This window comes from Pogonomyrmex barbatus, unplaced genomic scaffold (assembly GCF_055798465.1).
Source record: "Pogonomyrmex barbatus isolate J1 unplaced genomic scaffold, ASM5579846v1 scaffold22, whole genome shotgun sequence".
NCBI lineage: Eukaryota > Metazoa > Arthropoda > Insecta > Hymenoptera > Formicidae > Pogonomyrmex > Pogonomyrmex barbatus.
The window spans coordinates 2,061,276-2,078,034 of NW_028297119.1; the positions used below are offsets into that span (position 1 = coordinate 2,061,276).

General features: G+C 30.3%; 1 protein-coding gene across 2 annotated transcripts in view; it reads left to right on the top strand.

The window, feature by feature from the left end:
• Window positions 1-16,759, top strand: part of Sulf1 (Extracellular sulfatase Sulf1) — a 106,064-nt gene that overhangs the window by 81,408 nt on the left and 7,897 nt on the right. For both annotated transcript variants that reach the window (XM_089078380.1, XM_089078381.1), the window contains exons 4-7: window positions 3,229-3,550; window positions 13,448-13,598; window positions 13,755-13,930; window positions 14,819-14,929. In XM_089078380.1, coding sequence (XP_088934506.1) covers window positions 3,229-3,550; window positions 13,448-13,598; window positions 13,755-13,930; window positions 14,819-14,929 — 760 coding nt within the window. The remainder of the gene's footprint in view (window positions 1-3,228; window positions 3,551-13,447; window positions 13,599-13,754; window positions 13,931-14,818; window positions 14,930-16,759) is intronic.

Sequence of the window (16,759 nt, forward strand, 5' to 3'; positions counted from 1 at the left end):
ATACAGGGTGTCCGGCATCGGTCATATCATCTCTCGTGTGTAGGTAGAGCTGGTAAAACTGAATAGAAAAGTCCTGTATCATTTTGCAATTTTACGTATATTTTACGTTTGTTTTTCTCTCAATATATTACTTTCACTGTAGATGGAATTAGACATAAACAATTTCTCGTATATAAAAATATGCACAGTTATTTATATATAAAACTGATGGAAATAGAAACATAAATGCTATTAGTTAAGTACTTAGAATTACTAATTAATTATGTAAGTTTAGGTTAATTATTACGTAATTAATTATGTAGTCAATAATATGTATTCTCTGAAGTGTTTTCGATAATTACTTTTTAAAAGTGTGAGGCATTGCACTACTTGCCTCACTAACAAATTAAAACAAATATTAATTGTAATATAAAGATTTGTAATTATAACAAACATCGAGATAGAGAGAAAAAGTCGAGTTCTCTAATTTTCTAATCTCTTTTAACAACGTAATTTCGTGGTACTTATAGACGGATAATTTTTCAGTCTGCTGTAGTAACATGCTTGCAGTTCTATCGTGTCTTTCTGATTCTAATTAACTTTTACGCTTCAATAGGTTTATTCCGTTTAACTCTTAACGACAGTATCGTTACATCATCTTTACGCAGGTATAATATATGATAGAAAAATTGCAGAACGATAATAACGATACAATATCAGGATAGCGGTCCAGATAAAGTTAGACAAAAATAATTTATCATATTCCAATTCTTTTTATTTTAGTATTATGTCCTAGTAAAATTTCTACTCACTTTTCTAGTCAGTTTTATCGGCCTCTACCTACACACGAGAGATGATATGACCGATGCCGGACACCCTGTATATGTAAATAGAAATATAAACATGAGATATCTTCATATTTCATGTTGCAATATGTATATTGCCTTGTACACTGTAACAAAATAAAATAATTTGTAAAACATTTTTAAATCGTTTCATTTAAATATTTGTTACATTTTAGAATAAACATTTTATCCAGAACTGCATTTTTAACTAAAAATTAAGGATGATGAGCGCTCTTTATTAAATTTTTTTAATAAATCATGAATAATTTGTATTTTTGAATGCAATAAATTATTTATGTTTATAATTCTATCTAAAGTGTCAAAATTGATTACAAGACAATTAATAGAAGTGCAAGTAATTAGTATAGCCGAATAGAAGAATGTCTATCTGTAAGTATTTATCATGAAATTATGCGGTTAAAACAAAAAGATTAATAAATTAAAGAAGTCGAGTTTATCTGCATCGTAATGTTACTCGTAATGTTACAATTATAAACTTATATTATAATTTTTTTTCAACTTATGAAGTGTAATACCCACACTTTCAAAAATTGACTGGAAAGCAAATTTTATGTTTACATAACTAGTAGCATGTTTCTATTTCCATCAATTATAAGTAATTGTGTATACTTTTATGTAGCAGAAATTATTTATGTCTAACTGCATATAAAGTGTGAAATAGACCAGAGAAAAATGAATATGCGAAATAAACGCATACATAAACAGAAATATAAACACGAGATAATGTCAGATCATGTCAAAATATGTACACAGCTGTGTATACTGTAACAGAATAAAATAATTTATAAAACATTTTTAAATAGTTTTATTTAAATATTTTTATTATATTTTAGAATGAAATTTTATCCATCCGAATCACATTTCGAAAAATTAAAAATGATGCTTTGCTCTTTATTAAAGTTCTTCTGTAATTCCGTAAATAAGAAATTTGAATTTTTCTGAATTTACTTATGTCCAATTCTATCTAAAGTATAAAAGTAATTAGACTCAGAAAGATTAATAAAACTGCAAACATAATAATGTAATCAAACAAAGAAATATACAATTTGTATCACGAAACTATACAGTTAAGAAAATAAGCTCAAAAAATAAGAATTGAGTTTGCTTTTATCATCACGATATTAATAAATTATAAATCTCTACTAAAATCAAATCTTTTTCAATTTGTAAGGCGTAAAAAATGCAATGTTTCTCACAAATATTGGTTGTCTGATTGGACAGGTAACATTTATAACATTTATAATTTTATTATAATATTAATTATAACGTTTATACTTCTGTCTCCATGAATTATAAATAACCGTTTATATTTGTTTTGTGTATGAGAAATTAGTTATATCTAATTTCTGGAGCATGAAAATAGATATATCGAGAGAAATATTTTCGAGAAATACGAGAATGTAAAATGAAATAAAAATATGTAAAATATGTAGAAATATGAATACTTTACAATATCTCTTCGGATTTTGTCATATATTTATTCAATATGTTTTTTTTATTTGTATTAACTTTTACATTCTAGATGAAAACATACATAATTTCTCATATTCAAACATACTTACAATTATTTATTATCGTATATTGATAAAAAAATATCTATTTCAAATAATTTTTGGAAGTGATTTGCATAGTTTTTTCTATAGGCTCAATCCTATCAATAAGTCGAAATAAATATAAATTGTAATATAAACTTATGTAACATCGCGAAAATAAATCGAATGAAATATAGTTTTTACTTTTTTCTTTTTTTACGCAATTTCGTGATACTTAAGATATTTTTTGTTTGATTACATTAAAATGTTCTATTGTTATTAAGTAATTGTATTTCATTAATTGTGAAACAATTATTTTTAATTAACATAAACAGAATTAATATATTTTACATTTATATAAATGCTTTAAAGAATATCTTTGTTTTGCAATAAGGCTAAAATAATAATAAAGTCAAATATTTAATGTAAAATTTTTAGTTTTAAAATATGTTTTATTATTAATAAAATTAATTAATTTGTGTTAAATTGTAAATGATCGCAAGAAAATATCGATATAAATTATTTTTTCATGCATTTTTTTATTGTAAATATATACACAAGAACTTAACTTGACTTGAGAGGGAAGCGGAGGAAGATATAATAATTTACACACCGACATTGAATTTTAATTATTGAACACAGACAAATTTAGCATACTAAAATGTATTAGAATTATTTTTAAATGTGAATATATAAAATACCAATATATGAATTGCATTATATTAAAAAAATATATGATATTATGTTATATCTCAAATAAATATATTATCTCCGAGAGAAAGAGATAAAGAGTTATTAAGAATTGAAGATTTAATTGTGATTTAATTTCTGCGATTTTATTTCTGTTTCAGGGTATTTCGGCAAATATTTGAATAAATACAACGGTTCGTATATACCTCCGGGATGGCGAGAATGGGGAGGCCTCATAATGAATTCTCGCTACTACAACTACAGCGTCAACATGAACGGGAAGAAGATAAAGCACGGCTTCGACTACAGACGGGATTATTATCCAGATCTGATAGCCAACGACAGTGTGGCTTTCCTTAGGCAGAGCAAACACAATTTCGCCCGGAAACCGGTGATGTTGGTCGCGAGTTTTCCGGCGCCGCACGGCCCGGAGGATTCGGCACCGCAATTCTCGCATCTCTTCTTTAACGTCACTACTCATCAGTAAGTATAATAAGATTTTCTAATTGTCTATTTTGATTTTTTGTGGACGCGATATATTATTCTTGGCAGCGAAAAGCACGTTAATCCGTAAGACTTTTTGGCAAACCGGTTCTCGATGCTATTTTGCTTGCTGATTAATGATAAATTCGTGGGACGATATATATATATATATATATATATATATATATATATATATATATACATACATACATATGTCCAGTCGTAGACTGAATGTCGTTTCCTGAATGAGAGAGAATTCTAAATAAAAATTATGAAATGTTATGGAATCTGTTTCACGAAAATAATATTTTCATCTCGTTTCGTCATCTTTAATGTGAGAAATTGAAAACAATTTTTTATTATGTTATTATTGTCAATATTATTGGCAATTTGCACGTACAAGTATACGATAAAAATAAGCCACGTCACTTTACAATGTTCTGTACAAAATTTAATTTTTTGATCCAGAAGATTTATTTATTTAATCGTATTTTAAATAGAAAATAAATTCATGATAAAAACGTATTTATTTATTTTCAAAATGCAATCTTTCGTACAATTCATGAAAATGTAATACAAGAAGAGTAAAAAAAAAAAAATAGCTTTGTGAATAAGATCTTCTGCAAATCATGTCATGTGAGAAGAGGTATTATCATATATTACATGTATACTTTACTCTTTCTATATAATTTTTGCGAGGAGCATATTGTATAATCTTTTTGACTGTTTTACATCTATTATTCGTCCCATTTATGCGATCTTCTATCCATTGAGAATCACACGTCTTGGCTTTCCACTTCTTTTTCTAATTATGCTGCGCAACGATGCTTGCACGATGAAACTAGATTTAATAACTAAAGAAGAGAAAGAGAGACGAAATCTTTGCCGCGTTAGTGTCAGTCCACAATAAGTATTTAATCTTTAAGCCGTAAGAAATTGACCAATCATAGTCGATTATTCTTTTCATATTAGATTATAATTGGTCAATTTCCTACTTCTTAAAGCTTAAATCACCTATTGTGGACCGACACTTACTCGCGCGATTTGATCGGATCGAATCTCCAGGAATTTAATTACCCTTGCAAAAAGATAACGGTCTCGAGTCGGTCGAGAGCCAGTTCCCACGGAAAGCAACAAGGGGCAGTTTTGTATGCGGTCGACATCCGGCGTGGCGTTATTCCTTGTCGTCGATATCGCGAGTCCGGCTCGTTCACGAGGCTGCCATGACGACCGCGACTTCATTGAACCCAGTCGCGCGCGCCTATTATTTTCCGCTGTTGCAAACCGCTCCACCACTCGTCCGATAAAACGTAGAACGGCAGAGAACGCGCGCCCCGACAATAAGGATTGTGGAAAAACGAGAACGCGGGGGGCGACCTCCCCCGGCTCGACGTCGACGGGAGCCGGACCCCTCCGCGCTTTCACTCCTCCCGAACAATGCGGCCCGTGTTCCGTCCGCGTCGAAGGCCGCTATATTTGCGCAGTTTATCTCCACCCGCGTGAAAATCCACATCCGGGATACACCACGGGTGGGGGGAGGGGGGGAGAACGAGGGACGGAGACGCGAAGCGATATCGGGCGTCAGCGCTCGTGCGCGCGGTCCTAGACGGGATAGACATCACGTCGAATGATGGAGTGCCCTAGACCACCATGAGCGCCGGCTCTTACAAACTTGTCGTACGAGACAGGTATTATTACGCTCACCTGTGTCTGCCTGCGAGAGGAGGAAAAAAGCGACACGGCGTGTCGCAGAGGCGGAGGAACAAAAGTGGAACGATAGCGAGCGCGCGAGCCGTCTCTCTTGACGAAGCTTTATTTGTCGTCGTCGTCGTCATCGTCGTCGTCGTCGAGACACGACGAAACGTTGATCGCGCGGAATAAGACCAGATCGATGCGCCGCTAAATGACACTTGTAATAATAATCCAAGCAGCGGAGATGATTCTAAATAATTTACAAAGCGTTTTAAAGTGTCCGAAGCGAGATCCTCTTGGTATTCTGTTTAATTAAAATTGCAGTGGTCAAACAAGAGCGCGAGGGAGTCTGTGGCGGACGATCGATTAATACATTAGAATGTATATAGATAGACTTTTAAAGCTTTAAGCGGGTCGTTATGCACCAAATTTTAATGTCCGATTTTGCACGGAATGCGGATATCGAGAAAATAGTAATATCGCGACGCGATTCTGCATTTGCCCCCTGAATGAAAAGGAACTACTTTTGGGCCGCATGCACGTTCGATGACGTCACGCGATTCATTATCGGATCTCCAAGACGCGGGGACAGAGGAAGAACTCATTGAAATTTCATCTCGTTCTGCGATAAAGGAACGGAGGTTCTCTGGATGATTTATCGCTCGTCATTGCGAAGACGCGGGGAACTCGAGGACTTTGTCTAACAATTCGTTAATCACGAGTGTCTGGGGCGTTAATTACTTCTAAAGTGGAATATAATTCATAAGAGCACCAATAGCTTTTGATCCAAAGATATCACACATAATTTTAATATTGGTATACCGCGAAAATTACAAATATAATTTGTAAACATTCTGAATATTCTGAAAACTGCAAAATTAATTTAATCAAATTTTTCAGAAAGTTTTCACATTTTAAAATTCTTTTTTATCCCAAATCACATTTCTAAATTCAATATATTTTCCTTTACAAGCCCACAATGTGTGTCTGTAAAACTTTATTGTCTAGCACTGGACTCTCGATTGTGAAAATTTTCGACGGGATTGGAAGCGATTGTTTCTACGAGTGTCATTCTGACAATTCTATTTTTCCGAATGTGATTCGTAAATACTGGGAACTGCCAAGAGAAAATTTAGGGTTTATTTGTCAGACGCGAAAATCGTTGTTGAGACGTGAAATGGAAAGTTAGTTATGTTAAGTTTGGCATTATACACGCACGCATGATGAAAAATATTCCGGCGGAATATCGTCGCATACGACGCACGCGTGTTGCTTTCGCGAAATCGTTTAACTCGCCTCGACGTTGCAGATTATATTTAATTACGACGCGACATCACGGCCATTTACGTTAGAGCGCCGGCCGGCGCCGTTTTCATACCAAGGTTTTCATCCTCGTGCGCTCATACATCACGGCGTTCCCGTGTCGTGCCACTCAAAAGCTAATCGACAGAAATTAATGTGTCGAGTGGCGTGCACGGTAACGTGCTTTCAGGGCGCTTTTATCGGCGCGCCTTTAAGCAATTGCCAGCAACCGGGCGCTAATCTAATTCCCTTCCGATCAAAGGGTGTTAAGTGCATCGCGGGACAATTATTGTGAATTAATGTAATAATGGGCGTTTTATTTTAATGATACTTTAGTGGTAATAGCTTGGAGTTACGTCTATGTTTACATGATTGCAAAGTCCCAACTCGGAGCATTAAGAGTATTTTTTTTGGAGGAAGAGGAAGAGGAAAGAAAAATCTTAAAAATCTCGTTTGTCAAATAATTCTTCGCTTTTCGATTCTTCAACTTTAGATATAATTTTGCGCGAGATATCATGATAGTAATTGAGACAATTATAAGCTTTAATTGTAGCTGCGAATAAATATTTTTGTTGTCGAGAATAGGTGATGATGGCATAATGAGATCCTTTTACAATTAAATAGGTGAGCATGTTAAAAAACTACACACATTTATTGTTGTGAAATTCATAACTTGATCGCTACATAACTTTTTAAGCGTTAACTCACTCGGCGCGTCGGATCCTCGAGATATCGAATAAAAATGGTTATTTATGCATATGATTATTATGCATATGCGTGTGTGTATATGCGCAGTGCGTGGGTTAAACATCGTTGCCGTTTCGTACATCAATAAAGGAAACGATCCGCGCGTTTTTACGCAACGATCACGCGTTTCTTTACGTGACTCGCTCTGGCATGATTTGTAATTTTTTTTTTCATCAATCAAACAAAATTAAATTTCATGAAATGAAAAAAAAAATAACTTATTATCATAATTGTGTTAAATGAATTTATTGAAAATTATATTTTATCCAAAAATTTTCTGCTTAATAAAATTATATCTGTATGTTTACAAGAAATAATATTCAATTTTTATCAATTCTGTCTAATATATTTATTAAAAAAACGTGATTACTCTCAATGATTTTTTATCTATCTAACAGCAGCTTTGATAAAATGCACTTCTTGGTCGATAAAAACTTACAATGTGATGATTAAATATTACGAATAATTGATTCGATTATTGTTTTTATATTATAATATTCATATTTTGGGAACTTTCCAACGAGAAATATTCTCAGACACAATGTTACATAATTGGCTATCCGATAGTATACTGTATGACAAAGAAAAAAATTCAACAATTAAATGATATTTAATTTTCTGTAATGTTTCTCCGCAAATGTACTTATAAAACAATTATATTTACACTAAAAAAAAAAATCGTATTACTAACTAGAAATTTCAAGATGAAGAACTGCGTATTATAAAGTTGTTACAAAAACAATAAATAAGTAATATTAGTATATTATATTATATATTATATTATAGTATATTATAAAATATTAATTTATTCAAATGGATTTACAATAAATGATTAATATTATAAAATATTAATCATTTGTTATAATCTATTTGAATAAACTAATGTGTTATATAATGTTGTACGTGTGTGTATGTGTGTGGGGGGGGGAGCGCACGCGCGCGCGCGCCTACATACATATATACATATACATACATACATATACGCATGCGTATGTGTGTTCAACAAAATCATGTTTCCCTGATTAGGTAAACTTTCACACTCCAGATGGAATTAGACGTAAATATTTTCTCGTATATAAAAATACAAACAGTTGCTTATAATAGACGAAAATGGATACAGATATTTAGATCTCGATGCCATATTTTTGATTAAATTTTTGAAAGTGGGGGGTTTTGAAAATCACCCCACACTATAAATTGAAACAAACATATCATTAGGTAACGGTGATAGTAAACTCAAGTTTTTCGAGATTCTTTTTTTTTTGTTTCGTGATATCTATGGACGGAGATTTCAAAAAATACGCGTACAATTATTATAATCAATAGAAATAAGAAGATGATGTATCTAATATATGTTAAGAGTGAATTTTTGTATATGTGTTATGAAATTTTGAAATAATTTATCTCATCAATAAGTCGAATTGAACATTACTCCAATATAGATATATAATTATAACAAATATCACCAACATAAATGGTGGAACTGAACTTCTCCATTTTTTGGACTTCTAATATTTTCCAAACTTCTATAGTTTCTTCAATCAATAGCCTATCATGTGATATTGTATCTGAGAATGTTTCTTGTCGGGAAGTTCTTTTTATTTCTACTTTTAATTTATCGAGCATAAATAATACATTTCTTATACCAATAAAAAAAGAAGATTACGCGAAAACGAACGAGGAGAGCAATTGCATTCGTCTAGATATAAATATAATTCGTGGTGTCTCGCAGACGAGTTAAGTGACTATGAAGTGAAACGAACAGAATGCAGAATAAATCGCACTTAAGAAACTCGAAATGAAATAAATGGACTATACATATTTCGAAAAAGCGTTTTGATTTGAGACTGATGCTCGTGTTCACCTTTTTCTTTTTCATTGTAGACTTTTGATCAACAAAGACATAGTACTATGTATACATATTTATTTAGATCTTATTAGAGAGCCGTTATAAATTATTATTATTATTATCATATTTATATAATTTATGTAGTTCAAAAAATCTTTTCAGTATTTCTCAGTATCATCCAAATTTATGATTACTGATCATTTGACGCAGTCGTATCGCATGTTTTGTCTTTCAGTCTGTTTAAAGTACAGAGAATACTAGCGAGCAGATAAGAGATGATCAAAAAGTTATACAATAGAATCAATGTTAATGATAAAAATTAAAAAGAACATTTCATTCCCTTGTTTTGTTTAGACATTTAGAATTATTTTTATAATTAATAATTGTTTCTTTGCTCGATTTTTTAAGAAAACATCTGCTTTATTTCGACCGATTTGATATCAATCAATAAAATTCTTATGTTTTGATAAAAGACCTTATATTAGTTAGAATATAATGCATATGTTAATTATAAAATAAAGTGGAAAAGATTGACAAAGAAAGAAATTTAACAATTAAATTATGTTAGAGCCTAATCTCCGAAAATTTTTATAAATTAATTTTCTGTTAAGTTCCTTCAGATATATTTGTAAAGCATAATTATTTTTCTTTTTTTAATAGGATTATGCAATTGTTTGAATAAAAATAGATTTTTTGTTATTATATTTTAACATATTTAGGGAAAAACAATCAAAATGGAATATTTTGAGTTATTTTATATTTTATTCAAAAAGATACTATGAAGATAACATATATCATGTGTGTCAAATATATTTACGTTCTCAAGTAATATAGTAATATACATATATGTATTCAATAAAATGTTTTCCTGGTTAATTGAACTTTCACGCTTTAGATGGAATTAGACATAATTGTTAGACGCAATTGTTCATATTTTCTCGTATATAAAAATATGAACAATTGCGTATAATACAGTAAACGAAAATGAAAGATATTTATTCTTAAAGTATTATGAGTATTGTGATAAGATATTTACTCTTAGAATATTGTGTTTTACAGAATTATAAAATTTTTGAAAGTGTGAGATTTTGAAGATTCACCTTACTAATAAATTGAAACAATCATATTATTAGGCAAAAATAATTAGTAAACTTAAATTTTCTAAGTTTTTTCTTTATTACGCAGTTTTATGATATTTATGAATAGACATTTCTAAAAATACATAAAATTATTTAGAATCAATAAAAATAAAAAGATAATATATATCTAATCTAATATATATTAAGAATTAACTTTTGTAGATATAAGATTTTAGCATAGTATGTCTCATTAATAAATCAAAATGAACATTATTTATAATATAGACTTATAATTATAACAATCATCACAAAAATAAATAGCTTGATAAATTCGGCTTCTCCATTTTTCATGCTCTTTTTTTAAATAATATTTATAAATAAACATTTTCGATTATACTTCGAGTTTGACTATAGTTCTATTAATCAGAAAAATTATTTTTCACATTTGACATTTCTCTTAATATTATAAACTTATCTCTTAATTTTATAAATTTATTTTAAGCTTAAATTAAATGTAAATAATTTTTTATGTACGAAAATACGAACGATTGTTTATAATTGGAAAGAATTGAAACATAAATCCAATTCGTACAAGTAACATTTTAAATTTTTGGAAGTAACGTCTATTAAGATGACAGAGCCACTTCAGTACAATCGAATAAACTAGAATAAACACAGAATTTAGTGCTCTTTTATTGCTAATTTGTTGCACAATTTTCGAGTTTTTGTTGCTCCAATCGATTCAGAAAAAATAGTGGCTGTGTTAACTTAAGATTTAAGCATAGCCATTATAAAAATTAAAAAAAAAATATATTCTTTTACTGCTAATTTGTTGTTCAGTACTCGACTTTGTTACTCCACCTTCAATCCTTGAAAACTACTTCCAATAACCATGAATCAATACATCACCTGAAAATTAATCAGATGTCTCGATTGATTACACTTCTCTGATTTTATTGCTCGCGATATGCAGTAAATTTGATTTTGTTGCTCCACCTTCGATCCTTGAAAACTACTTCCAACAACCATGAATCAATACATCACCTGAAAATTAATCAGATGTCTCGATTGATTACACTTCTTTGATTTTATTGCTTGCGATATGCAATAAATTTGATTTTGTTGCTCCACCCTCGACCCTTGAAAACCACTCCCAACCACCATGAACGAGCATCTTAAAACTGATAGTTAATCAGATATCTTGATTGATTACGCTTCTCTGATTTTGTTGCTTTACCCTCAACCCTCAAGAACCATCCCCGATTACCTAATATCAACAGAAAACCTTAAATCTGCAGAATAATTAAATATCTCGATTGATTACGGTTTCTTGGATTACGGATTTTGTTGCTCGTGCTTTACAATAAATCCGATTCTGTTGCTCCGTCCTTAACCCTTGAGAACCCTTATTGTGCTTAAGTAGTTAAGGATGGTTCTCAAGGATTGAGGGTGGAGCAACAAAATCCGATTTATTATAAATTGCGAGCATCAAAATCAGGGACTCGTAATCAATCAAGACATTTGATTAATTTTCAGTTTTAAGGTGGTGTGCTAATTCATGGTTGTTGGAGGTGGTTTTCAAGGGTTGAAGGTGAAGTAACAAAGTCGAGTACTGAGCAACAAATTAGCAACAAATTAGCAGTAAAAGAATATATTCTATATTTTTAATTTTTTTTTATAATGGCTGTGCTAACTTAAGATTTAAATTAAAAGATTATGAAACTTCTTGAAACGCAAAAATCATCAAATTTAAATTAAGAAGCAAAACAATACAAATTCAAAAAAAAATTTGTGCAAATATTTCTGTGTGCATGTAACATATTTTTTTATATAACTATATTTTTATATAATAATATTCAAGTTATTCATTTACCGTAAATTCGCAATTGTGTTTGTATTTTAAGGTATGTAATCTTAAAGATGTAATATTATAAATTAAAAATTTCTATTATAAATAAAATTGAATTATTATTTCAATAATTTTTGAAATTACTAGTTACATAGATTATAGATGGTTATCTAAAATGTTGTGTTTTTTCTCAAGAATTCATGTAAATGTATTATATTAATTTTACTTTTTATTTTTATCAGTTGTTCATTTTTTCTGAAATTTATGATGTATGCATAATTGGAAACTTATTTTCGCTATATATAAAAACTTATCAATAAAACTAAAATCTTGTCTGCGGATGCTGCTTTTAAAGGATGTAAAGGAAGGTGGAGGACCAATTATCCATAATTTTGTAGCTCGCGTAATTGGAGAAGAAGAAAGAGGGGGCGATTCGTCCCGAGTGTTTCCGTCCACTTTTATGGATCTAAGTCCTAGTCGTTTCATCGGCGATCTCTCGTTTCAGCCATGAGAGATTAATTCAATTTTGATCTAGATGCCGAGAATTCCTAGGACAAAACTATGTTGCTCTCTCCTAAATTCAGACCGATTCTCGTTAAGACTTTGCTTCCCAGCGAATCGCGATTGTAATTAAAGGTAGCGTCGTACAGCTGCCAAGATTTCGCGACGTAGCATTGAATTAGCCGTCGGCGAATTTCTTGCACAAAACTGGAGATTGCGTCGTCGGAACGCAGCTCTAGCTTTCAAATTGAAATTGTAAATCATTTTCTTGAATATCACGAAAACTGAATATTAGAAAATCATTGATGTACGATTTGCTTTGCTGTAACATAAAAACATGCTATACATTTTGAAATATATATCTGGAACTTCTAAAAAAATATTTGGAAAAATAGACTAATATTTTTTTAATTTTATGTGTAGATTATTTAAATTTCATTAAATAATAGTTTATAAATTAACATATCTTGTACTTTATGTTTTTGAAAAGATAACATAATGAATATGAGTTTATAAATATATCTTTATTTATCTATTTTCAAAAATGAATTTTGAGCTAATTATTATTTATTTTTGGTTTTATGCTTCTAAATTATTAATAAATAATTTAGAGATGATACTTGATAATTATAGCTTTTAATATACTTTATTTTTTATTTAACAATTTTTATATATATGTTTTAGCTGTTAACTATTAACTATTAATTATTAACTATTAATATATATTAACAGCATTAAAAATGGAAATTTAAATATAACTGTTGATAAATATTTGCTCATATCGAGACTTCTAACAAAAAAGAAGAAAAGAATTAAATTTTACTTGTATTTACAAAACATACACACATTATTAATGTATTTTTCATACTTTATTTCAGCACACCGGCATATGATTACGCACCGAATCCCGACAAGCAATGGATACTTCAAGTTACACAGAAGATGCAACCCATTCACAAACAGTTTACGGATCTCTTAATGACAAAACGACTACAAACTTTGCAAAGCGTTGATGCTGCCGTAGATAGAGTTATGCATTATGCTTAAAAATTATAGAAAATTACTTAAAAATTACTCTAAGTCTAAAAAAAAATTGCTAGTCATATTTCCTAAAGAATTGTCTTCGATGAAAAAATGCTAGATGTTTTACGTATTACATTTACATTAATGTTTATCTTATTACAGATTTATCAAGAATTGAAAGATCTAGGTGAATTGGATAATACGTATATTATTTATACATCCGATCACGGATATCATTTGGGACAGTTTGGACTTATAAAAGGCAAGAGCTTCCCATTCGAGTTTGACGTACGAGTGCCATTCCTCATTAGAGGGCCTGGTATTGAACCTGGATCCATGTAAGTCTCTCAATGCTTATTTACTATTTTGAATATTCATCGTTATGAAAATTTAATTGCATCAGAAAATTATTATTGATTTTGAATCATGAAAAGTTCGAAATGTTATTCTCATAAATTATCAAACTGAGGCACAAAAAATACACAACGCGGAAAAAAGCAAGTAATATTTTTATAAGATTAAATCGAACTTTTCAGAAAATGTTATATTCTTGGAAAAATTATCTTTAAAAATGGAAAGAACGTTGCAAATTTTTAATTAAAATTTTAGATTGATCTTATCTGATCGATTGTAATTATATTTAATTTCAATTCTAATAGATTATAAAAATATTAATAAAAAGATAAAGGAAACATAGAGAAAAATAATATTCTGTATTTCTTATCAGATTTCTATTCGCATTTAATTCTGTAATTAAATCAGTTAATGACTCACGAGATTCATATCGTCAAATTATAAGCCAACTTAATTATCTTCTTTCCTTAAATAAATATAAACTGGAATAAATAAATTAAACTAATAAAAATAAAAAAGTGTTTATCATAACAACACTGTAATAAATTTTGTAACCATCTTAATAACTTGATTAACTTGATTAACTTGATATCTGTCCAACATTTCCGAAAATAACTTAACATCAATAAATGTCGAGAAATCGATAAATATTCTTTGCATTAAGTAGTTTGGACACTAAAAATACAATCATACGGCTATAAGAAGTTTATTGGATATATGAAGCACAGTGCGGTAAGATCATTATATGCTGTTATTCGCGAAACTTTTGCGTGTTGGCTTTCGCTCGCGGAAACTTATTTAAGAACAAATAAACGTCGGAAAATATAAGGCTCGATATTGGGTCGCAATAAAGCATCCGCATAACGTTGCAGAGTAGACGACATAGTTTTGAACATCGATCTGGCGCCGACGTTCCTGGATATCGCCGGCGTCGAGACGCCGCCACAGATGGATGGTCGTTCCTTCAAGAAACTCTTTCTCAAGTGAGTACGTCGACGGTTTTTTTTCAAGTCGTGCACTTTAATCTTCAACACTGTCACTGGACTTTAAAAGCATCTAAATAAAACTGGAAATATATAAAAAGTAAATATACAAAAATGAAATATATCAATAGAGTATATTAATGAAGACAGCTCTCGAATGTGTGCTTACATTTTGAATATTTTTTTCTATGCTTGCAAATATTTTATATATCTAGAAATCTGGATAATATTTTGCTGGTAATAATTAGATGCGATTCTTTTTTTAATAAGACTTTATTTAGAAAATTCAAGGGAATTATTTTATTTTGTCCTGTTATTTGATACATAATTGCTTGAATAATTGGTACATTGACCTCGAGATCTTGATCGCTTATTACGGCACGTTATGTCACATGCACAATTCCCACGATATTCTCAGTGTAATAATTTTCAATTGAACGTTAGAGCTCAACGTTCCTACATGCTTAACTTTAATGCAGGTCACGTAACCAGATTTTAGTCCGTACCGAGCTAAAATTCCTGTTTTATAACTTCATTAATTTGTCAGAACTTTCTGACTTGGTTGGATGAAGTTACATTGTTAAAGCGGCCTTTTTACAGCGTGACTTTTTGCAAGCATTACCTTATAGCGAGTTAAAATCTCCATTATATAGCTTCATTAAATTATTATAATAGTAATCCCATTATTGCGAAGCGTAATATTTTTTTTTCCCCGTAAAGTAAACGCGCGTGCGTGCGTGCGTGCGTGCATGCATGCATGCATGCATGCATGCATGCATGCATGCATACATACATACATACATACATACATACATACATACATACATACATACATACATACATACATACATACATACATACATACATACATACATACATACATACATACATACATACATACATACATACATACATACATACATACATACATACATACATACATACATACATACATACATACATACATACATACACGCGCGCGTGTGTGTGTGTTCAACAAAATCATGTTTCCCTGATTAAGTAAACTTTCACATTCCAGATGGAATTAGACGTAAATATTTTCTCGTATATAAAAATACAAACAGTTGCCTATAATAGACGAAAATGGATCAAGATATTTATTCGAAACACTTAAAAGAAACACTAAATTTTTGAAAGTGTGAGGTTTTGAAAATTACCTATATCACACTATAAATTGAAACAAACATATCATTGGGCAAAGGTGATAGTCAACTCACTTTTTGACTTTCTCGCTTTTTTCATTTCGTGATATCTATAGATGGAGATTTCAAAAATTATGTACAATTACGTATAATCAATAGAAATAAGAAGATGACGTATCCAATATATGTTAAGAGTAAATTTTTGTGTATATGAAGCATAAATCTTAAGGAGTCGAAACGAAATGAGCGGACTATACATATTTCAAAGATGTTATCGAAGCGTTCTGATTTCAGACCGATGCTCATTTCTTTCGTTTTCTTTTTGATTATAGACTTTTGCTCAGCAAAGACATATATATTTATCTAGATCTTATTAGTAAACTATTATAAATTATTACACTTTATGTAGCCAGAAAATCTTCACATATCTCTCAGAATTGGTTAATTAAAATTTATGATCATTGACCACTTGATGCAGTCGTAGCGCATGTTTCATTTTACAGTCTGTTTAAAATACAGAGAATTTAAATAGCGAGCAGAAGGATAATCAAGAAGGATAATCAAGAAGTTGTACAATAGAATTAATGTTAATGATAGAGATTAAAAAGAACATTCCATTTCCTTTGTTTTGTTTAGACATGTAGAATTCTTTTTATTCTTAATTAAT